General features: G+C 41.8%; 1 protein-coding gene across 1 annotated transcript in view; it reads left to right on the top strand.

The window, feature by feature from the left end:
• The first annotated feature begins 746 nt into the window (after nucleotides 1–746).
• Nucleotides 747–25,794, top strand: part of LOC308328714 (uncharacterized protein) — a 222,889-nt gene continuing 197,841 nt past the window's right edge. The window contains exons 1-4 of the mRNA XM_080782807.1: nucleotides 747–939; nucleotides 7,830–7,954; nucleotides 14,359–14,433; nucleotides 15,122–15,221. Coding sequence (XP_080638933.1) covers nucleotides 7,867–7,954; nucleotides 14,359–14,433; nucleotides 15,122–15,221 — 263 coding nt within the window. The 5' untranslated portion in view covers nucleotides 747–939; nucleotides 7,830–7,866. The remainder of the gene's footprint in view (nucleotides 940–7,829; nucleotides 7,955–14,358; nucleotides 14,434–15,121; nucleotides 15,222–25,794) is intronic.

Genomic DNA, 25,794 nt, shown 5'->3' on the forward strand with positions numbered 1-25,794 from the left:
AGGATTGGACAACTTGTCAATATTAATTTATCTCCAGTTTTGACAAACGTCACGTCAGCCATATACGGCAGTGACATAGCATCTCAAATTGTAATCTTGGGGAAAGCATATGCCGCAAATTATTGCGAAACGTCCTGGCATTCTGACAAAAATAGATGGCTCGAGTCGACTGCTCCTATGGAATTAGGCCCATAGCTTCTACAGCTGCGGGCAGCTGAACCATTATGCTAGATAACGCACTTTATGAATACAAAACATTGACTGCCAACACGCCTTTTGGAGCATAAACATAACAGACTGGTCACTGGTAAGATTGTTTATTTCCTTGAATCCTTCAAATTTATACCTGGATCTGGATGATCTCTGGGTCGGTAGCCTACTCGGTAGTGAGTGAGTTTATGTGCACTGTTCATTCTACATTTCGATCGTTTACTTCAGGGGGGAAACAAATCTGGGCAATATCTGCAGTATTTTATGGCTTAGCTAACTTACAGGTGGTCCCCTATGGAGCAATTTATGAGAGATTCCGAAATATTGATAAGAACGCAAGCGTGGCAAGAGGCAAGAGCTATTTACTTTGCGCACGTGGTTTTAATAAGTAGGGAGCAAGTGTGCCTGAAACTCTGCTGGGCTTTTCGCTCCCCCCACCCCCTCTACGTGAGGGGTTGCGATGTGTATCTGACTATCTTATCCATGCTGTTTGCAGAGGAGTCTGTGTCAATACATTTTAGTAATAATGACAGAGTGGGTGGGTCATTTCAGTGCGACTAATAAGGACCGCGATCTAGCAGGCGATCACCACCACTGTGACTTTTATTTCCAAGTCTTGGCACCGGGATTTACTGTAAACTGATCGTAATCATATGGATTAATATGCCTCTCCGCTGTTTGTTTACTTGGTTGTTTTAGCTCTAGAGGGGGAAAACTTTCTCTACAACAGTAAGTAAATACCGCTGCTTAAAGCCGAATCAATTTATACTCTTAACACAAATAAAAAATACATAAAAAATAACACAATAAAGAAAGCGCGTCTGTTAAAATGAACGATCTGCATGTTCACCCCGGTTAATCCACCTCCCCGGCTACCTTTTCTTTTGCTGTTTGGCACAAAAGTGGCTTTTACGCACCGACCGATTCCTAAGCTTTCTAACTTGCCACGGGACACACGCAGGCGCAGCCTAATAGATTTATCATGCATGTTCCTGTGTGTACGGTTAAACATTTAATTAGCGTTAGCAGGCGGTAGTGACATTTTAGGGAACACATGGAAGACAAAAATATCTTAATCACTTGATAAAATAATTATTAAAAAATGAAACCGTTCAGCCAATCAGCGGCCGCTCATTGTAACTGTAGCAGCGCATGCAAGGTGGAAACTTCATGCTGTTCTATCAGTTTAGAAAAGTACAGCTGCCTGTTCACTGCATGACTGAAGTTGATTATGACTTATGATTATGAATGAGATCAAAATACTGTGCCTTATATGCCTTTACTGCTCAAACACGACATGGAGGTTGAATACAAAATGTGTTGCCTGCTTGTTGCTGTTACAACATCAGAAATATGGGCTACTCAATATACCATTTAATATTTATCGTTCAAAAGCTTTTTAATTTTAAGGACCCCCCAGTTTTGAATTCATTACGGACATGGACCCCTCCAATAACTCTGAGAGGGTGTACAGATGGAACAACATGGGTCCATTTGGTTCCATGTGAACATTCTCAGAGTTGCAGACCTGTCAAAGGGTCCATTCAGTTCCTAAATATCAGTCAATTAGCTGGGGGACCCCTCTGGAACCCCCTCAAGGACCACTGGGGGTCCCTGTGGGTCCCACTTTGAGAACCACTGTTGTATAGACTGTATCAATGTCGGCATCAAAACCACACATTCTCAGAAGATGACATGGCGATGATAGTGGCAGCCAGCTATGCAACCTCTTGAGGTGAAATATCACATGGGGTGGGGGGGGGTCACTGACACTGTTTTGAGGTAATCTTCATATAGGGCGGCCCGGCCCCTGCTTCTCTGGTGTTGCATGAATGGTATACTGTGGTGGTGGTGGTGGGATGCTAGTGTATTGTGCTTGCTTAATCAACACAGTTGTGTTGTTTCGTAAAGTGTGTGTGTGGTGTGAGATTTGGTCTTTTCACTTGTTAGGCTCATTAGGCTATTATTATTTTTGTTTTTAATTATATATTATAATGGAGAAATGATCTGCAGGGACACTAGTAAAAGAGAGTGTCATGATCATGAAAACTAATAGTTTACTGTTGGTCTTAGTTGATCAAACTGCTCATATCGGCAATATCTTGCTGCATTGCCATGATCTGTAGAGGTCAAGGATACTACATTACCTTATGCTAATAGTGTGATTTACAGTGTGGCAAAGTAATCAAATGGATTGCTTCTTAGGCTAATTGGGATTTGTTTTATTGCATAGCAGGACATTGATTCCATTAGTTGCCTGAGGTACTATTAAATCAGTCAGATCAAACTGATTTTACGCACTGTGATTTTTGTTGTTGTTAAAGTAAGTGTTAAAATAGCTCGACAGTATATTCTCCTAAGTATCATAATTGCTAGAGTTGTTTGTTGGGTCTCCCCATCTCTCCAGCTATTTAGTAAACATAAAATATGTCTTCAGGTCAGGATACCAATTTCATCCAGTCAGGAGAGAGAACTTATACAGAATGCAGCCAGGATAAAGAAGTGAAGTTGGAAGTGATGAAACAAAAGAAAAAGAAAAAGTAATGTGCTCAGAAAGAATCACACCTGTGTGAACTGAATGGTGCAACTCCCCTCTCCCCCCCTCCTCTCTCTCTCTCTCTCTCTCTCTCTCTCGCTCTCTCTCTCTCATTAGCAGGCAACAGTGCTGCACTGTCTCTCTCTCTGTTTCTGGCAAACAGCGCCCCTACTGGTACTAATAGTCATACTCGTGCTCATAGTAACATAGGTGCATGGGGGTGGACCGGTGGGTTAACGTCACATAGGCGGACACGGACATTGCTGTTCCTTGGAGTGGTTGCACCACTCAAAAACTGAGCACATAACTGGAACACTAACATGTACATAGGCTGATAGATGAGTTCCAGCTCTTGATTGGATGAAATCGTCAGCCCCGCTGAAAGTGTATTTTATTTTGAGATAGTTTACTAAAGTGCTGGAGAGGTGGGGAGACCCCTACTACTGAACAAACACTCTATAGAACGTCGCAGTCCCAACCCTGACGAGAGACCCTAACCCTAACCCCATTAGACGTTTCAGAAAGTATTTATTTAAAGACCTGTAAGCCTCGAACAAAGCCAACTCGGATGGTGACAAGTAACTCATGACAATAAACACATTATTTTGGGCCGAACACTTTATTTGTTTATTTTTTCGTCTATAGGAAAAATGAATGGGACATTCTCTTCTGGGTCGCTCGTCGTCATGAATGGGGGCGGGACTGCAACACTATAGCAGTGATTATTATTACTGTACTGTACTGTGTACAGTACATATTATAGAGCTTTAATGTTTTGCTTTGTTCAAAACATTATTCACATTAATAATAATATACTTATACAACTCATTGTCTAATAACATTTCACTGATTAGAATTATTATACATTTTTAGTATTTAAAACAAACAGTCAGCTTGACTGCAAAGCTTTTCTTTGTTTCCACAATATAGTCAGCCCATGCCCAAAGTTTGGCTACAGGCATAAGTAGGTAAACAATATCAATATTGTCTTAATTTGAATGATACTAAAGACATCAATAATTGGTTATTTATATGCGATGAAACCCTGCTCTAAAACTTGTCTGGTCTCTGAAACACAACAGTCCACATAATCAATCAACAAACTTAGGATAGCAAGGTGGTCTAATGATAAAAGAGGTCATCTTCTTCTTGTAGCTAACTGTCTCAGGTTTCATTTCTGTGGTCCACCTGGAAGAATTATTAGCTGATGTACAAAATTCCGTCCTGCGGAAGGGAAGGGATCAAACAATCTGGTTTACCACTACATGAGAGATGGCATCCTATAATGTATGAAGAAGTGGTGGGCAAATGGAGTGTTGCCACGCTACAAGTTGTTAAAAATTAAAATTAAGTTTTAATAGGGCATGGCATGGAGTTTACTAGTGTCTCTAAGATGCCATTGAGAGAGTGACACCATTTCTCCATTAGAAATGGAGTTATGTAAAGCCTTTATGATCGTAAAGCCGGTGCCACAAACTATTTTCAGAATCTCCCACAAACATTCTCGTATAGGTTCAGAACATGGTGAGTGAGAATTGTATGAATTGCCATGCTTTTCAATTCATTGTACAAAGGATTGAGACTTGCGGACCAGGGAATTGTGATTCTTGGAATCCATTGCTCCCACGGGAAAGGAAGCCATCATGAGAATAGAATACAAATGTTGGGGATTAGCATAAATGTTTACTTATAAAAGAATGATGGACAAGGATGAAGGCAGGAATTGCACCCGCTACAGAGCCATTGCTTGAGTAAAACGGAACAAACTACTGCGATAGTGTTGGTATACAGATGACTCTGTCTTCTAAAACTCTCCATGGTGACTTGTTACAGTGAATATAGAATATACATTACTAGAATTTCGTGGCCGCTACGCGGCCACTCAATCCCAGAGTTACTTCGCCACGCACTATGGGAAGAAGGAAATGGCGGGAGTTGACTCCACATCGGATGGGTTATTAGTTATTATTATAGCACAATGACAATGATAACGTTGTGTTGTAGATTGTGAGAAAGGGATTTGAAAGTAGCTCTCAAGTCCATAAAACAAACTAACATAGGCTACTTCTCTATAAGCAGAATCATGAATAGGCCTATTTAATTTATAGAAAAGGAGAAGAGAGAGAGAGAGCAATGTGTTTGTGGCTCAAACTTTGTCCAATATTGTTGAAACAGAACACAAAGATGAGTAGTAGCCTATTTTTTTTTAACACGCAGCACCTCTCTCTCTCTACGTCTCTCTCTCTCTCTCTATCTCTCTCTCTCGTGTGTGTGCACTGCTGCGCAATGTCACAGACAGACACAGACGCGATCAATAATATATAGCAGAAATAATAGGCAAAATATAACACTTTTCCTCTCTATCTGTGACTGTGATCAGCTCCTCACACATATAACTCCTCTCTCGTTCATGTACGCCTGCTCAAATTAGCAGCAACTGTTAGCATAAATTATTTTTTCCCCGTTTGGGGGGGGGGGGGGGGACGCTGTTGGGAGTCAGGTTCGTTGAGGCCCGGTCGTGCTGTCTCACCCCCCGGCCCGGCCCAATGTTGTTCCGCCACTGTAGTAACGGATGGGTTATTGGAAAAGCGAGTTGTAGTGTGTGTAGTTGTGTTGGTCCAAAGCAAACTTCAATTGAAATAAAAGAAATGGTTTTTCATTGTCAGGTCATTAACGCTTTTCATGAGTCAAAAATAAATGTGAAATGCAATGTATAGCCTATTATAAAATCCCAGGTTGATAGAATACACAATCCTCTGTGATCACCAACTCACCAGAACATCTCTCATTAAAAACGTTTGGATTGTCATGTTTGAAAGTATTCTACATGCAACACTGAGCCTGTAAGCTGTGTGATGCTAACGAACTTAAATTGAAATAAAATAAATGGTTTTTCACTTCAATTGAAATAAGATAATTGTTTTGTCATTGTCAGGTCATTAACGCTTTTCATGAGACAAAAATAAATGTAAAATGCAATTTATAGCCTATTATAAAATCCCAGGTTGATATAATACACAATCCTCTGTGATCAGCAACTCACCAGAACATCTCACATTAAAAACGTTTGGATTGTCATAAGCTGTGTGATGCTAACGCGCTAACACCGTTAGCATGGTGTGTCTTAAAAAACGGGCAATCAAGACACGCAAGGTTAGGTTACATGAGTTTATAAAGTTACATCGTGTGTTTTTGTGGTAAACAACTGACGTTAGGTCTGCGCACACTGTACGCTGCTATGGCAACCTGTCATCAAATGCTGCTAACGTTGTGTTCACCACTGTTAGCATGTGCTATCATCAAGCCAAAGCTGAGACAGATATGAAAGTACTACTGGCCAAAATGTCATAGAAAGCACAACACCTAATTTCGGAATGTTATTGTGACCTATTGAGCACAAACAGACCATGATTTGCTTGCTGGACCTATAATTAATTTATTTGCATTAAAATCCTCTGTGATCACCAACTCACCAGAACATCTCACATTAAAAACGTTTGGATTGTCATAAGCTGTGTGATGCTAACGCGCTAACACCGTTAGCATGGTCTGTCTTGGTCAAATAAAAAAGGGGCAATCAAGACACGCAAGGTTACATGAGTTTATAATGTTACATTGTGTGTTTCTGTGGTAAACAACTGACGTTAGGTCTGCGCACACTGTACGCTGCTATGGCAACCTGTCATCAAATGCTGCTAACGTTGTGTTCACCACTGTTAGCATGTGTGCTATCAAGCCAAAGCTGAGATAGATTATGCAACTACTACTGGGGAAAATGTCATACAAAGCCCAACACCTAATTTCGGAATGTTATTGTGACCTATTGAGCACAAACAGACCATCATGATTTGCTTGCTGGACCTATAATTAATTTATTTGCATTAAATGTCCACTCGCCCATCAAAAACGGACAGAACAGAGCTGGTGACGTATGAGGCAGGGTGTTGCCAGGTTTGCGAATTGTAAGCGAGTTGCAGTGTATGCAAGTAGCGTGGTTAAATTCCTTGTTTCTCGGCGTGTTGTGGCACCCGTTTATCTGCTGGCTCGATCATGATTTTCATAAAAGTAATATTTGCCGAGCAAATGAGACACTTGAACGGCTAAAAAATAGGCTATGTCAGTTCGGGGAGCGTGCCGAATTTATTTTGCATATAGAGATGTGTGGTGAAAGTGTGGTTCGGTCGGAGATAGAGCATGAAGAATGAGTATGGGTACACCTTTTCACTTGTATATATAGATACAATATGGAATGGTTGAAAGAAGTTATTTAATTTATATTTATCAATATAGCTGCAGGTGTTTTCTTACAATTACAAATTGGGGGGCTTAAAATACTGATTGTGGAAAAATAACAACTTGTATTATACATTATGTCCATTGGACATAATGTCCAATGGACAAAACTAAAATGTATAAATGGCAAAGCAAACTAAGCAGGTGTAATATGTCGGTTCAAAATTCAGGGTTGCCTGACAAGGGCCCATAAAACATGCTTTAGACATGTCCAATGTCAGCGTAGGACAGGTATAAAGCCTCATATTATGAGAGAGTCAGTAGAGACTAGACTGAAGTGCAACTCAATATTAGGAGGGTAATACTTTTACACTTGGTGTACATGGAGTGAACTATGAGAGTAATGGAGTGAACTATGGGAGTAATTCTGTTTCTCTGTAAAGTAAATCTTTATTGATTATATTTGGGATGAGGTGAGATTGGATTTTTCACAAGGTGTCATTGCAATTAAGCTAAAGACGAGGTGCCCTGGAGGCCTGGGGAGTAGGCTACTCATCATCCGACTGCTTGTGACCTTGTCTGTATATATTGTACAGGTTTCTCTGAATAATGACGTGCTTGAAGCACATAGACGGTTTAATTGCCCAAATGGCATCTTGGCTTAGATAAGGTTGAAATGTACCCTAGAGCTATCCATTCTATGCCGAAAGATTGTGAGATTAAACGAGTTTGATGCATTTGTTTCAGTTGTCAATCTGGCTAAATGTTTGGCTATCTTTTAATTTAATCAGATGTACTCTTTGCTCTATTGTGCTTAAGATCTGTGTGCATTTCTTGTATTTGTGTACAGGTTTGCAGGGAGCCTGCTTTCTAGAGCCAGACAAGACATGAGTAACTTGCTACGATGGACTGCCTTCCTTTGGACTCTGAATTCCATTCCCTGCACTTTTGGAATGACAGTGAATGACAGAACAGGTATGTATTTTTGCTGTCACCATATTTTCTGTCACTGTATACTTTTGTGTTTTGTTTTAGAGGGAGACGCGCACTGTATATGATTATGGTAACGTGTACAGAACAGGGTGTGCAGATAACCCACAAATCATGGCTGATTTGAAAAACATATATAGTTAAAATCACACCTTTGTGAAGTGAGCGGTGCTACTGTACCGTGTGGGGGTCCCTGCAGACAGACAGACAGACAGACAGACAGACAGACAGAAGCAGCGTATTGGAGTGGAGGCACCGCTCAAACATGTGAATATATGACACCTCATCATGAATAATGGTATGAGCCTTGGACAGCCTACACTGAGTGAGTGACCCTGGAATTGGCTTCTGCTGTGCGGGTGTGTGACAGAGGGCCCGAACCCACTATGACACTGATTAGTCTATTCTGAGCAGACTGGACTCCCGAGCAGCTTGACTTTGGGGAGTTAAGTTAAACTCTCAAAAAAAGCAGTACAGGCAAAGTCAAAGTAAGACAAAAGAAAGAAAGAATTGGCTAAAAGTAACATTACATAATGGCTCTCAACGAGGGTATGCGCGTGACATCATCATCATACCTGGAAGTTATGCGGGAACGCCTACTAAGTGGCAAAAAACTACTTTCTGGCCTTGACATACATCCATTAAACATGACATAAGTCCTTTCTGATTGCATTGAACAACGTTAATGACGTTGAACTCACTTTGCCACTCACTTTATGCATGTGCATATACCCTCTATAAACCTCTATTTCCTGGCCTTGACAGCCCATATATCCAAACAGAAAATGAAAAGTCCTATCGGTTTGGATTAAACGACATTAAACAATGTTAAACTCATTTTGCCACTCGATTTGACACTCACTTTATGCATGCAAAGTATGCATCTATTGTTTTTCGTTTGTTTTTTATCTTGAAAAGTGAGTTTTCATTGTGATACTGCTAATTGTGCTAAATAGGAAGAAGTATTCTACTGTGTTAGTTCCATTGTTCCAAGCTGGAACACAATTACTTGATTGATCAATAAAATAAACATTCTCTACGCGCAGCCCATCAATCTGACCACTTAACTTGTGTGGTCAGATGGGGTGGCCACAAACGCTTTTGAGATTTCCATGTGGGCCCTGATACAGAAACGTTTGAGAAGAGAATCACTCAAGGTTCTAGCTAAACATTTTGTCAAACACGAGACCCTATCCAGTACATTCAGGGCATATTTCAACAATCCAGATTCCTCTACAAATAAGGTATTTCACTTATACCGGTATGCTTTTACAGGAACTATAATTCATCATTCAACATAACCTTAACCCATTCTGAACGGGAACCCATTTTGGTGTTAGCATCATGTCATGCTTTAGCATATTGAAAAATAGAAGATCTACAAGCTCATAGCGCGCCACCGAGTGGCGCGCTACGAGCTTGTAGGTCTGCTATTTTTAGAAAAATCGAAGAACAACTGACATTTTTTAGAATCTGATCTCAGGTCAGAATGGGTTCATCAGACCAGTGTGTGTCCAGTGGAAACCTCTTATGAATCTGATCTCAGGTCAGAATGGGTTAAGGCCTACTAAGCTTGCATCTTAAACCAAATTAATATCCCCAGTTTGAAGCTTTACATATGTATTATATTAATCTACCCAAATGTGATTGCAAAAGGTCTGTTTTACTCTCCTTATGAAACAGTGGGAAAAGGAGCAGACCATAGTTCTAACGCACCGAATGTCTTTCTTTCTTCACTTGTGCTGTTTATGTAGTGAATTGAAATGAGCTCCTTGAAACCTGCACTGGAAAGCAATCTCATCAGCCCAGCTATAAAACCTGAAAAAAAGAGAAAAAAAATATTTATTTATTTATAGCAAATCAAGGATGAGATACAGAGGTGTGATTTACATTGAATATGTGTCTGGGTGCAACAACCAGAAACAAAACGTATTTGCAGGTATTTATTAAAAAAACAAAAGAAATGTCATGCTGTTTATTAGCTGTGACCAGGCCACGCGGCAACATAAGCCACTCAGTCAGTTGGCTCAAATGCAAACCAAGAGCTGGTCACGGCTTGCAAATGACATTCATGCTATTTGGCTTGCACTCAGTATTCTAGGTAAGGGTGTGTGTCACTCATAAAATATGAATCAGCAGTCTCTCTGCTTAACCACACGAACCGTCGCATCCCTATTCTGGGCGTGTTAGAAGTACAGTAGGTGAAAATTCGGCAAAAATAGGAAAACATTCTGGGGAAAATAGCCGATCATGAAACATGTTGTGAGCTTGTAGATCGGCAATTTTCAGCGAAGAGATATATGGAGTAGAATAAGTAGGCTATATAGGGTTTAAATGGTCATGTTTGATGCGTCAAATTCATGCCATCTTCAAACCCACGTGCTAAAACAGCTGCGTTCAGGAATGGCTGCCCAGGGGATAACCAGTTATAGCGTTTCTTTAAGCAGCTCCTGATGTTAATGATTGAAACATGACAAGTGCACAGACATGTAATGTAAAATAATCGTTAATGTCATGAGCAAACAATCTTTGTCTGTTTTCGGTTCTTTATTTATTTTCGCTTTTTGTTCGTTTTGCTTTTTAGCCCCGTTTGGCCCTTTCTCCCCAATTTAGTCGTTATGCCAGTTGATTCCTCCCCACACACATTTATGTGTGTTGTCTCCTACTGGCTCACCTGCCGGGAGGACGAGTGACACACTGCGAGCTTGTTTATCTGATATTTTTGAGAACCACTATTCTAAATCCTAAGGCCAAAACCACACCAGCTCGCAACTCCTTGCAACAAAAGAAACCACACCAATGCAACTCCTTGCAACTCCCACTGGGAACAATGGAACAACAGTTGCAAGGAGTTGCAGTCCCTCTGGTTAGGGCTTAAGATGTGTCACATCAGGCATATCTGCACATACCTAGACCCACCTCTGCCCCGCCCTAACTAACATTAGCTAATAACTTTACATTCTGAAGCGCTCAGGTGTTGCAGGGATAAATTACCTGTCCACCACGCAGAGAGTAGGGGTTCCAATCCACCGCAGTGCATTCCGGTTTGGGGTAAGCGTCGATATAAACTCAATTGGGCCGTGTTTGGGCCAGCGAAGCCGGATGGGGAGTGTGATCCTAGTCGGTGTGTTGGCGGGCTCCTGTCAGTAGGGTGCGTTGAACGGGAGGAATAGGACCAAGGCGCACTGTCCTCTCAGTGGGGGCTCCTCACTGGCAGGTCAACCAATAGAGCACAACAGCAGTGGTAGCATAGATCTGTGTGGCGAGGATTAATAGGCTGGACTACATTTTGAGTAAAAATAGTTGTGCTGGAAAAGCATAACATTACTGTAGCGTGTGGAATAATAAGTATCTGTGATTATTCACTATGTATGTACAGTATAGCACAAACATTGGCATGGATATACAGTACAACAAAAAGTATTACAACCATCAACCACAAACGGCTCCAAAAACCTGCTAATCTGGACATTCAGTCCACTCAATGAAGATGAACACGAACAGCTCACTGCTTGTGATTTGTCATTCAAAGGTATTCTGTTCACCACTTTCAACCTGGGGTTGCTATTTATTTTGGGCATGTTATTATGGGGAGATATCAGGGGAGATTTGACAAAAGAATGTCTTCAAAAGGTGACATGCAGATTGGCCATTTGTGCTGGTCGTACGAAGTACGTAGTATAGGGTTTACTGTAACTTTAGAAACCGTATTGCAGTGGAATTGCACAATCAATTGATTTTGTGATTTATTTGTTCATAGTTCTTCTTGGACAGTTTGTCATTTCAGAAGGTTGTTGATGTAGTGTGGTTCTACTAGGGCTTTAAGCAACTATTCGACTATTCAACTAGTCGACTAGTACATCCACTAGTCGACCTTGTTGGTGCTAGTTGACTAGTTGATAAGAAAGTTTTTGTAGGCCTCAAGATCAGCTAGACTGGGTTATTCTGGTTGCCATTTTCCTGCCTACCAGTAGGCCAGTAGGCTGCGAGGTTACATTTTCAGCCTCACTGTAGAGACATATACCATTGTAGATATGAAATTAAATAAACACTGTATGGTTTGGGTGTCAAATGACATAACATAACCTTGGCTTGAACCGTACAACAGTAGCTGCCCTGTCTGTTTTAATACCCTAACTTGTCCATTCCACTGCGGGTCGTCAGAATGATGCTTCCATTGTAGACTGACGGAGATATCAAATAATTCAATACACGCTGTCTGGTTACTTTGATTTGTGTGTCTGCTGACAAAATAACATAACCTTCAGCAACATTCCCAAACACATGTATGCTCTGCTGCTCTCTACCTGTCCTCAAACGAGCATGACGGTGTAATCAAAATAATAATGGTCAGATCGCATACAGACAGATTATTTATTTACTGCGGAGAGAACACATGTTTGACTGATGATCACTCGTCACTCTCGTGGTGTTTTTTCCCCCTCTCCCTGGTTCCATAAGGATATGTCCACATGTCGTCTCGTCAAGTAAGATGTAAACATTGAGAACTGTTTTGACGTGAGGGGAGGGGAGGGGAGAGGTGGCTATGAGATCAGAACACCCGAACATTTTAATGAATAATAATAATACCGTCGATCCAGAGTCAAAGATAGTAGAGAGATGGAAGATGGTGTACTGCAGTGACAGTGTACACACCAGCACCACTGATATGACAAGCAAACCTACGAACTACAGACTGGCAGCCAAGAAGCCTAGCATCCTACTAGCCTACATGTAGGCAGCAAGATGGCGCCCAAATAAACCAAAATCCTACCAAATGTGTCACTATGCCCTCCCCCTATAGTCACCAATGTACACAGTTTTTAACAAATATCATTAAAAAAAACTTAAAAAAAAAAAGTTTATTTGTTATTATTATTTTTTGAGTGGCGCAACCACTCCCTTACGGAGCTTTGTGTGTGGGTGGGTGGGTGGCTGGCTGGCTGGGTGAGTGCGTCTGAGCACGAAAACAGCATGGTTGTTTTTCACCACCTGTGCGCAACCTAACACACACGCACATAGTATGTATTGCCAGACACATGCACATATTAACTGTATATATAGTGATTTCAGGTGTGCCAGTACAGTACAGTGACTGTACAGTACAGTAGAGGGTACAGTAGAGGGACCCCCCCCCCCACGGTAACTCTGTCATTTCTCAACCGTTTCGGACGCGGGGCGGCTAGCCGGGATCGGGCCGGCGCCCTGGGTGCGTTCCTGTGGGTCTGGAACTACCCCCCACACACACACACTGTAAATGAGTCCGTTTGATGAGGGCTAGGTGCACAAAAAAATGACATACCAAAAATCTATTTTTAGATTTATTTCTTCAAAGGTTTCCAAAAATTGAGGTTCAAAATAAAAACCTCAAATATTTTTGTGAAAATATCTTTCACAAAAATAAAATATAACTTCCAAAAAAAATGAAAATAACAAACTTAAAAATGACCACCATAAATAATAATTATACTTAAACAAATAACAAATAATCAAAAGGACCGTGGTCCGTAACACATGCTTAAATTCAAGCACCCAGTCTGGACATTACAAGTCCTAACACTGTCCTAGGGCAGAGCTTCCCGCATTGTGCCCCATGTCTCACCATGGACTGACTACATCAATTCAAACTCAGGCCTCTGACTAGTGGCCCATACCATCTGTCTAGAGACAGGTTTCCCCAAAGCATTCACTTACAAATCTAGTAGTAGTGAACATGTAACACAGAAAACATTTCCCAACCTTTACAGTATACTTGTCAATACTAAAGTAATTAACAAACCAGGTTTTAAACAACCCGTCTCGTTGCAATCATACTAAATAATATGTATTGCCAGACACATGCACCCCTGCAACATGGTGCAACCCAATTTGAATCCTCCACCTATAAAAGGAGCAGTGGATTCAGTGGTGACTCTTTTGTGTAACTTTGACCAGGAAATGAGGAGGGTGTGAGTAGTGGGTGTTTGACAACATAGTAATGATAACTTAAACTGTTGGACTTAAAAGGAATAAAAGTATGTTTGACCAACCAATTGAACAAGTCAAGATCAACTGACTGCTAACTTAGCCGGCATGCATAGTTAGCAAACTGTTTGATAATGACTGAATACTGACATGTGGGAATGCTGAGTATGAAAGGAGGTTATGCCAAACAGAAAATGAAAAACAATTAAACATGTGTGGCTCAAGAGGAAATGTGAGAAAGCATTCTGTCTTTATCACACACACACACACACACACACACACACACACACACACACACACACACACACACACACACACACACACACACACACACACACACACACACACACACATACAAATCACTAGAAGTGAAAGCCCTAGGTTCTACTGCATTGTCATTCAAACATAATGTCTCTGTTTTGCAGATAATTCATGTCCAGCATTGACAGTAGAGGACCGCCGTTTCTCCAGTAGTTTAGATCGTCCATTACAATTGACTGGTAAGTGTGATCTCTTCATTCATGTTAATATATTATAGTTCACTTTGGAATACTGCACATGCCAGACAGTGTCAATATCACGTCGGTCACATGCTTTTAGCTGTCACTTTTTCATCACCTTGTTTGACCTACCATGACTGTAAAAAATGATATGGTGATATGGATGATGATATGGGTGTAAGATGAAGCCTGTCAGTCCTTTTCAGTTTGACTCGAGCGGGGGGTGGATCCCGATCATAGACTGTAAAAGTAGCCACACGCCCCTCAGAACATACTCGACTTTATGGTCATTTTTTAAATATATGGGACCATAATTTTCCAAAAATAATATTATGACATGATAAATGAGACTTTAAAGTAACTAGTGACTGGAAGCAGAAAGTATTCATGACCATGTTTATTGAGGTAATACAGTCTAGGTGAAGTTGGGCCCAAATACATGGACCTCTATGGAGCTATGGGTTTTTTTGGGCCCAATGACAGCGTCACAACAGGCCATTATATGAACTTTCAGGAAGTCAGGATTTCCTACTGGCTTCAGACACTATTGGCTTCACTGCACCCCTGGGGTGTTCAAGGCCTATGCAATATTCTTCATGTATGTAAATATGCATTCATTGTACATAATGATAAGACTGCCTTTGTTCTTTTCATTACATCTTCTGACATCTTGTAATCTTGGTTACAGGTTTTGATCTTACAGAAAAGTTTCTTCTTAGAAAGGGAACACACACAGAAGACAGGGAATCTTTTCGTCTGGGAAGCAGCCCGCTCATTAAGCCAACAGAGTGAGTTGGTGTGTGTGTGTGTGTGTGTGTGTGTGTGTGTGTGTGTGTGTGTGTGTGTGTGTGTGTGTGTGTGTGTGTGTGTGTGTGTGTGTGTGTGTGTGTGTGTGTGTGTGTGTGTGTGTGTGTGTGTGTGTGTGTGTGTGTGTGTGTGTGTGTGTGTGTGTGTGTGTGTGTGTGTGTGTGTGTGTGTGTGTGTGTGTGTGTGCGTGTGTGGTACTACTTATTTTTGTGTACAGCAGCCTCTGGGTGCATCTCATCACAGATGCTGCAGCCAGATTATTTATCATGTTGTGGATATCTCATAAAGTATGCCTGACAGTCTCCCCAGTAAGTAATTCCCGTGCATGCTATTTCAGAAATTGCTACTGTTCTCTGCGAGCTGGATGTGATGTATGCAGCTGTTGTAGAAACAGGGAGGCATTCCATGACGAGGGTTAGGGACAATCAAAGAAGACGCTTCAGTGTTTGCCCACAAATTGGATTGCCCAAATTTTCCTGCTGTGCCCACATGATGCAGTTAGAGCAGCTAATCCAATTGTAGTTTAACCCATTTTGGGCGGGAACCCCTTTTGGTGTTAGCATTATGTCATGCTTTAGCTATTGAAAAATAGCAGCTCTACAAGCTCATAGCGCGCCACTCAGTGGCGCGCTACGAGCTTGTAGTTCTGCTATTTTTGAAAAATCTTTAAAATGAGGCGCAAATCATTGAATATATATTTCAGAGCGAACATTTCTAACTAAAATATTTGCTTCTGGGGGGTCCCTGGAACTACATATTTTGAGATGGGGGTCCGTTGAGCACAACTGACATATAGAAACATGGGTTTTTCAGAAAACTATTAGGATTTAGAAGCCTTTTTTTAATCGACCTCAGTCCAAAATGGGTTAACATAAAATCAGCCCCCGCTGGGGCTCTCTGATCCTACAATACTAAAATAACACTGAGCAATCTACTCACAAACTCTGCAATCTTTGCCGGTGATTCATGACGGGTGGCCATGATGTAACGCGGATATACCATGCCTAGAGAAGTTCCATCTGCTCTGGCTGATAAGGGCAAGCTGTGAGGTCGGCCATTAGACGGGGAATAATTGGGGATAGCATTAATACACTGTGAATTATACTGATTCAGAGAGTTTTGTCAAACTGGAAGGATTATGAGCAACGCCTAAGCCAGAATAATGAGGCAAAGATATTAACAATATGCTACAGCCAGCCATGGTTCTCACACATTTTCACTGTCGGCTGCAACCCCTATTTCGAAATACTTTTTGTGCCATAAGAGAAGATTTGTGTTTTTCAAAAAAAAAACATTTTCTACTTTGCCCTCACTCCTGCTTCGCACCGCCGATCCCTCTGTCTGTGTCCCTGTTGTGCCCACATAATGAGCTCTGTCAGTCATGTTTATGTCTGAGTCATGGTGACGTGACTGTGGAGTGTGGTCCGGCCCAGTGGTGTCATGGTTATCTTTTCTCTGGTACCACGGGACGCCGCGCGCGTGTGTATCGCGGCATGCACACAGAACAGCTGCGTAGCCTACGTCTATTGTTAAATAGTGTATGAGAGTTTTAGACACACAAACACAAAAGTAGACTTAAAATAGTCAGACAAACATCTGCACACTATAAAGCGAAACTAAAACGTTTGCTTTGGACGAATGATTCTGTTCTTTGATGGAGGAGGAGGAAGAACACCACACAGCAGCAGTACTCTACTGCTGTAAGTGTGCTTGCTTACCGTATCTCAAACCCTCACCGTAACCCTAACCTCCCACGGGGCAGCACATCTAAACCTAACCTTAACCCTCTCCCAACCCTTAACGCACCCCTCACCAACCTTAATCCAGTCGGACCAATGCCTATGTCTAACCAATGCCTATGTCTAACCAAAAGTATGCCTCCCACGTGGGCTCAGGTTAGTATAAACCGTTAAAGCTGTTATACAAAGTAGTATCCATTTGAATTCGGCACGGTACTTGACACGGTGTGAAAATAGAGGGGGGGGGGTGCCAGTAAACCTAGACCACTGGCTACTTGGCGAGGTTTGGTGCGTCTTCTCTTGAATTTAGGGGGACGCGTTCTCGTTCTCTTAGAGTATACCGTTCTGTCCCTGTGTGTGCACGACTGCACGTCACAAAATGACTGGTACCACGGCGTGGTACTGCGTTCTAGGAGCATGACACCACTGGTCCTGCCTATATGGGCGTATCAGGTTTGTTTATGGTTATGTCTGAGTGTCCCCAGCCCCCCTCCCTCCCATTAGCCAATTTTAATATTGAAAGCAATGTAAAAAAAAATATAGCAGATCTACAAGCTCACGGTGCATGATTTTGTAGAATTTAGATCACCTATGTTAGAATAGCTAATATGATATTGTATCATGTGGTTGAGAACCACTGACTTATAAGCAGTACATTCTTTATAACCCTGTCACCTGGAACAGTGATATGACAACCTTGATCTAATGATCTGTGATATACAGTGTTGTATACTACTGAAGGTTGTTCTAGGGCAGGCCATGTTGTTGTTTCCATAAACCATAAAAAGCAACAAAAAAAAGGATGGCAGTGCCAGGGACTCGTATAGAAGCAGCTCTATTGGAAAAACAGAAGGTTCTTCAGTCCAGAATCTGCTTTATTGTCACATCACAGGTTTACAAGGTAAAAAGAGCGGGTGAAATGTGTTGCCGTGCATAGTTCCCAATGCCATCGTATTGTTATTCCCATACCTAAAAAAAGTGAATTGCGGCGGGGGTGCAAGTAAGGATATCAAACGAGAAAGCAAGAATCAAAAAATATATATGTACATATTTACACGTAGTGCCTGAGACAAGATAGAGGTCAGTGCGTCTCCTCCCGTCTATAAGTGCAGAAGTATCCTTGAGCAATGCACTGAAACCCTAAACTGCTCCGAATGTGCAGGTTGGTACTGTGCATGGTTTAGTCCACCGTCGGTGTGTGAATGTCAGGGTTCAAGGTTTCTTTATTTTGTCTCCCAAGGGAGAAATTTGTCTTGGACCCCAAGGAACCGCCCTGCAGCATACAGATACAATACAATACAATACAGTACAATACAAGACAACAAAGGCACACAGTGACCCGTACAACATTAAAAAACCACACACCAAAATACCTAGTGCAAAAGAGGAGGAACATCACCTCATAACTGTCGACCTCTACCCTGTCTGCCCTCTGCAAGGACTGTTAAGGAGTGTGATTGACAAAGAGGGACAAAGGAATGCCTGTACCTATTGTAATGCGTGTGTGAATGGGTGAAAGTACAGCAATGCAAATGGTAGATGAGTGCATCGGATAAAAAGCAAAAAAGGTGCTATTATATAAACGCACCCCATTTACAACAATACTTTGCCAATTCCTCTGGGGACAAGGAGGATGTTAGTCTATAGTAATCATTCCTCTGGGGACAAGGAGGATGTTAGTCTAATCGTGTAACACGTACAACTGTAAATGCAGTTCTCTGCTCCGGTTAGTGGAGTAATCTCTGGGTCAGATGATTAGTGATTTATTTCCCTATTCACTCAAGCCAGTCCCAGAAGTGTGGTACGGCCCCCTACCTACTCCATATACCGCTGTCTGTCTGTCTGTCTGTCTGTCTGTCTGGCCCACATGTCCAAGGAGCTGTTGGTGCTCAAAGGACACTGCTGACGGCAAGGCGATTATACTGGAGAGAGGGAGAGAGAGAGAGAGAGAGAGAGAGTGCGATCCCCCTCATATCCAATTATCTGAGTGCTTTAACAGACGATATTGCATGTCAACTGGGGGAGGGAGCGGAAGGCCAAGTGCCTGCAGAGAGGGGCCCCTCTCTGCCCCTTCCACAGCCTCTGAAACATCTCTCACTTTACTCTTACGATGAACGTCGAGATGCTCCACTTTCTACATCTGGCTAATGTTCTGTCACCTCCTTTGGCACAATGTGTATTATGACACCGTGCCGAGAGGCCTCCTCCACTCGGCTCGGGGACTTGTTTCAGTATGGAAGTGTACCCGTCCCGGGAGACTTTTCATTGGAAACGTCTCCGTTTATTACGGGCGATAAATTGCCTTTATCCCGTCTATTCCTGCAGACATATTTTTGGGCCACATTTTTTAACCTTGCATTACCTTGTGTGTCTCGACGTATCAAGATCCCATGCAGATAATGATTTGGCTGCGTTGTATTTACTATTTACACGCAGTATTAAACATTTATCTCTGAGATCCGCGTAAATCTGTTACGCTTTGCAGAAATTGCAAATGTGTTCTTCTCATTTCGATTTCAACATGATGTTATTGTTGAAACAATATCCAATTTGCAGTACCCAATGGATTGTTTATCATTGGCAGCAGAACAGTGGCTTCTCCATTCCTTCCATTGGAAAGGTGTTAGAGCAAGTAAACCACATGGGTACCTTACATTGTTCTCTTTATGTGATTGGTGTTTCACAAGGATTAAAAATACACAACATGATGATGATGGAGTTGAACACACATCAACACAAATTACTTTGAAAGTATTTTAACCACTTAGGCCCCGTTTAGACTGCAGTCGCATTCAGTCAAATCTTATTCAAATCAGATTTATTTCTTCTTTTGGCCCAACGACACTGCATTTGCAAGTGACCACATCGGATCTGTCACAGATCTGTGTGTTCAGACTGGCAGTCAAATCCGGCCTGAATCAGATCTGTGCCACATCCAGATTGCAATCTGATTTGTTTAAATAAGTCTAAACACAAAAAAGTCACATGGAATCCGAATTAGATCAAGTTACTGAGTTCAGACTGAGTCGGATCTCCTGAAATCAGATTTGAAACCACCTCTGAATGTGTCTCAACTCAAGTCACATTTGTGTAAAATCAGATTCCATGTAACTGCGTTTAGACTTTGTTTTCGGTTTATACTTAGTATAAGCCCAAACCCCCTCAGACCATGGATAACACTGCTTGCCAAAGAGCTGAACAAGTTTTACTGCAGATTTGAAAAACAGTCTGGCCCCTCTGCTATCGACACCCTCACTAAAAAGGCCCAGAAGAGACTGTTTTTTCTGAGACAGCTGAGAGAATTCCACCTCCCAAGGACCATGCTGCTTAACGTCTACACTGCCATCATAGAGTCCATCATCACCCTCGCCGTCACCGCCTGGCTCCCTGCTGCAGTGGCCAAGGTCAAGGCCAATCTGCAGCGGGTGATACCATACAGTATAAAGGTAGACGCCCTTTCTGGCTCTGGAGCGTACAGTATGCTCAAGGGAGGGAAAAACTTCCGGCGTTCTTCCTCCCCCAGTACAGTGTAAATTCTTCCGCTCCTCCTTCAACACACATCGCTCCAACGAACCGCAGCGGCCAATGAGGCATCTATTTTTTTTTTTACCTATACAGAGGTTTAATGTTTGTCTTTAGTTCAATGTTTGGGTTGTAAACGCATTGACAATTAACCCATTCTGACCTGAGATCAGATTCATACGAGTTTTCCACTGGACACACACTGGTCTGATGAACCCATTCTGACCTGAGATCAGATTCTAAAAATGTCAGTCGTTCTTCGATTTTTCAAAAATAGCAGACCTACAAGCTCGTAGCGCGCCACTCGGTGGCGCGCTATGAGCTTGTAGATCTGCTATTTTTCAATAGCTAAAGCACAACATGATTCCCGTTCATGGGTTCCCGTTCAGAATGGGTTAAGGGAAAATGTACATCATACACAAATGTGTCATTTACGTCATATTGTCCCTTTATTGTCAATGGCGTTTAATGTTTGCACCGTTTGTTTGACATCACCATTACATCACCGTCCTAATCAACATGAGATAGACTTTAATATATTAGCGCCCCTCACTTCACATGGGTGTGATTTATTTTTAAATATCAGTATGGGTGATAGGATTTGCCCCGCTCCCCTCAGGCAGGAGGTTGTGTTCCCTAAAGACTGTGAAGGCCTGACAGACACTCAAACAGCTTTATGGGCTCCTCAATGCTGCTGGTGTCCCGCCCTGACCCCCTTCTATCCTCCCTCCACCCCCGCTCAGAGTCATATGGAATATTTATTCATTATTCATGGCACTCATGTTGTTTTCGCATTATGTCTTGTCCTGTTTTGCACTTGTCCTAATGATGTAACTGCACTCTGCTGTCCCACCAAAGTTAAACTAAATATAATAATATAATATATGTTTACATGTCATGGATTCAGATTCAGATACCTTTATTTGCCATTTGTGTATACACACATAGGAATTTGCTTTGACATAACATGAGTGCATTCAATTATTTTTTCACAAAGAAACAGACATAAGACAACACCGTGCAGGGGAATAAATATAAAGTGCAGGGTTATACAGTAGTACATAGTGATTAAAGTGCCGGTGTCACTAGGAGGCAGGGGTGGAAGGGAAGCCAGAGTCATTGAGCAGCCTGACGGCAGCTGAGGGGAAAAAACCTTGTCTGTGGCGGGCTTTCGTAGCCTTCATGGCAATAAAGGCTTCTGATTCGGACTTATTTAAATAAATCTGATTCCAATCTGGATGTGGCACAGATGTGATTCAGGCTGGACTTCACTGCCAGTGTAATTAAACGGGGCCTTAGACGCGACTTCATTGGTCAGAGTCCTCAAAGGGTCTACTCTGTACTGAACTAGGCCCCCTCATTTTATCCTCTTACATCAATCTCAAGTTCAAAACGTGCTTGCAACGCAATGCGTTTTGAACTTGTAGATTGGCTACAGAATGGGATGCTATAGGGTTTAAATAGTTACTTTCCGTTGGTGTTGTTGTTATGCGTGGATTAGGAATGGAGCAGTCATTCACAACAACACACGCCATGTCTCTGAGCACCACCCGACGTGCTCCAGGGTGACGGGATTACAATGCATCGTGGACGCAGTATTTCTTTTAATACTGCAGCATAAGCTCAAAGTCAGATAGTGTACATGTCTTTAAGTGATAACCGTTAGTACGAGGCGCAAAGGGAGCGCTTTGGATTGAGCAAATTCTGCTGAGGCAGTGGAGTGTGCGATACTACTTGTGTTATTTGTTTCTCCATCTGTGGCTTTAAAGGTGTATTAGTGCTGCATCAGGAGATTAGTGTTGTGTGGAGGCTTCACGGCACGCAACGTATCTGACTTAGTATTCTCCCACTGTGCAACCCCACTTATTCATCTCTGGAAACTGAAGTCTGAAAGTGCTTGCAACTTTTTAGTTGCTTTTCCTTCTTATCATTCACGTTCGTAGGCCAGTGTGTCTTTTTCTCATTAGAAACACATTTGTATCGGTCCAGACTTAAGCTGCTTTACGCTAAACTGGGAGTTGATATGCTGGCGGTTGGTAGCATCATTCATTAGGGATGTGCGATGGATTTACGCATAATGCATGGGTGTTAGTAGCAGCATATACAGTAGGTACTAATGAATAAACAGTAAAACGTGTATGTACACTACAGTGACGATTAAGTGCATGGTCATCTCGACCGATACCGGTCGAGATGTTTCCACTAGAGTTTCCACTAGAAGTGTTTACCATCCATCCATCCATCTTCAACCGCTTATCCGTAGTTGGGTCGCGGGGGCAACAGCTCCACCAGAGTGCTCCATCAGACTTCCCTCTCCAGAGCAACATTAGTGACTTCCTCCTGGGGGATTCCGAGACGTTCCAAGGCCAGTGAGTGGATGTGTTTCCTCCAACTGCGCCTCGGTCTGCCCCGGGGTCTCCTCCCAGTGTTTACCTCACACCTGTCATACAGTAGCTGTGATTCTGGGTGCAGATGCAGACTTCTAAAGACACGTACAGTATATTCATATTACCCGATTTATTGGGCCTACTGATGCACATAATTTACTCAAGCCGAGCTTGTAGATCGGCTTTTTTTTTTTCCGAATAGAAGAAACTGTATCAACTCGATCTTAACGTGTTGATGTATATATTGTAAGTAAAACGTATGTATTGAGTTTGAGCTTGAGTAATTGTACTTAGTTACTACTTACATATTACACCACCGTCGCTTACAGTATGTAAGGGCAGATTTCGTCAGGTGTTGAAGGGTCCAGATATCTGTGATATTTCAACTTCTTGCGTAATCCTTTGCAATGCATTGTGAGCTTGTAGACATGCAATTTCTAGGGGACACCAAGTTGGAAGTGGTTAAGTGTGCCTGTGGGTTGTATAAATATTTAACCAATTAAAAGTATTAAGAAGAGCTTGTGACTAAATAATAACTACTATGGATCCGTTTTGGACATACAAGGTTTCAGGATGACATCGATGATGGCATTAGTTGGTCATGCTTTTTTGATAATAGAAGAAGATGCTCTGCTAACAAGGCTGGTTTTGCTTTGGTATGTACAGTTGTACACTGGAGGAATACAGTATGTTTCACAGGCAATTGCCATTGCAATTTTGTGTAAAAACCTCGGGTGGAAACCTATGTACTATTTTTCAGGAAAAGGAACGAAAACAGTGAGAAATAGTGAAATGATCTTATATTACGATATAAGACAAAAGAAATGCTTACTTCGCCGTTGCTAGGGGCACTCTGTCATTTGCATAGACAGTAAAGAAAGCCCTTTTGGTTAGTACGGCATTGTTCTGTTCATGCTTATACAGTATTTGTGCCTTGTGGGGAATATACTGTACAGTATAATTTATATCATTGCTATGATGGTAATGGGGCGTTTGTACTGTTAATTGAATCTCCACTGCATTGGAAGTGGTTGCACTTTAGATAGTGTTAGATACAGTAATAACCTTAGATTACTTTAGAGAGGTCCAATCTAAGTTATGTCGTACAGTGATGAACCTAAATTAGGTAGGCTGCATATTCCTTCTAAAATTCAATTTCTGTTTTATCTTCTCCATTTTGTTTTGGCTGAGTTAAGTTAAAACTATCTTGAATTCAAATCTATTGCATTCAGAATGTCAGCAACTACCATGAGTTAAGTGCACTGAGTGGGAGTTTGTTCTATTTGCAAAAAGTCAGGAAAAAACAGTGTTCAAAACAAAATCCACCTGCCAATCGTGTTGTGTTTTTAGGCACGGATAGTTGTCAAGACAGGGTCAAGATCTCTGCCCCCACCCCCTCACTATACCCCCCAGAGATCAAGCATGGCACACTGTGTTTTGAAATGAGAGCATACTTGTTTTTGAACTCTGTGAACGTTGCAAGTGAGTCCAGGAGTCCTACCATAGCACAGCACATATTTATAGCATCCGGAAAAATGCCTCTGCAGGATTATATCCATTCAAACTTATTATGATCTTTCAGTTACTACTCAGCCCCTCGGAGATGTCCTTTTAAAATAGAATAAAAAAAAATCGTACATTTTATTTCTCTGCACTTATTATTTATGAGGTTGTGTTACACATTTATTGCCTGATGTTATATGCATAGACGGCTCGGGAAATGTTTTTTTTACGTTGAATCTTTTACATGAATCATTTTAACCCATTCTGAACGGGAACCCGTTTTGGTGTCAGCATCATGTTATGCTTTAGCTATTGAAAAATTGCAGATCTACAAGCTCATAGCGCGCCACCGAGTGGCGCGCTACGAGCTTGTAGGTCTGCTATTTTTGAAAAATCAAAGAACGACTGACTTTTTTTTTAAATCTGATCTCAGGTCAGAATGGGTTAATCAGACCAGTGTGTGTCCAGTGGAAACCTCGTATGAATCTGATCTCAGGTCAGAATGGGTTAACAAATAGTGTTGCGTCTCTTCCTATTGGACTGCGGCTGAAATAGCCATTTAGACCCTTGGGGCTACAAATAGCTCCTCCGGTTCTCTGCTTTTCATAAAAAGCATTTGATTTTTCAGGAGCTTTAACTTGGTGTATTTATCATCGTGGGGTTCTGTGTACCTTTTTTTTTCTTTCTACCGGTTTCAAATAATTCAAGACGCATACAATCTAGGAGGATATCAAGAACAACGAGAACAGGGGATGATCTATGGGGAGCAAAACTCATTTCCGAACTGTCTGAGGTCTCTCTCTCTCTCTCTCTCTCTCCCTCTCTCTCTTTTCTCCTTCCCCCAGGCAGTGCATGCATTGACTTCTCCGTGACCTTATCATTATTATTATTTTTTACTGAACTTGATTTATTATGTTTATGGTGCTTCACTTTTGGCAGCTAAAAGCTTTAATGTAATTTCATCGGAATCTTAAGTTCCAGCCAATTAAACTCTCTTTTTGTAGAAACGTCTTACAGAAGTATGAAAGGATCATCAGTTAAGTGCCCATACCCCTGGGTGGCGGTTGGCAAAAGGACCTTTATATGTGGAGTTTGCATGTTCTCCCCGTGTGCCCTGTGGTAGGCACACAACATGCAGTGATCCTGATCTCTATAATACTGCCTGATGGAGGGGAAAGGAACTGGTTGGATTAACGTGTTCCTTCCACGTCCAACCGGTGACACTCCCCTCTGTCAGGTGAAAAGCAGTGGCTTGATTTAGATTTTTGATTTGATTTGATTTGATTTAGAGGATCCCCATTAGATGGTGCCATAGCAACAGCTAGTCTTCCTGGGGTCCACATAAGAATATACATTACAGTAGACATACAATTACAATTACACATTTGTTAAAAAGTCAGTAT

Source organism: Protomyctophum bolini (assembly GCF_963924005.1).
Source record: "Protomyctophum bolini genome assembly, chromosome: 14".
Classification (NCBI taxonomy): Eukaryota; Metazoa; Chordata; class Actinopteri; order Myctophiformes; family Myctophidae; genus Protomyctophum; species Protomyctophum bolini.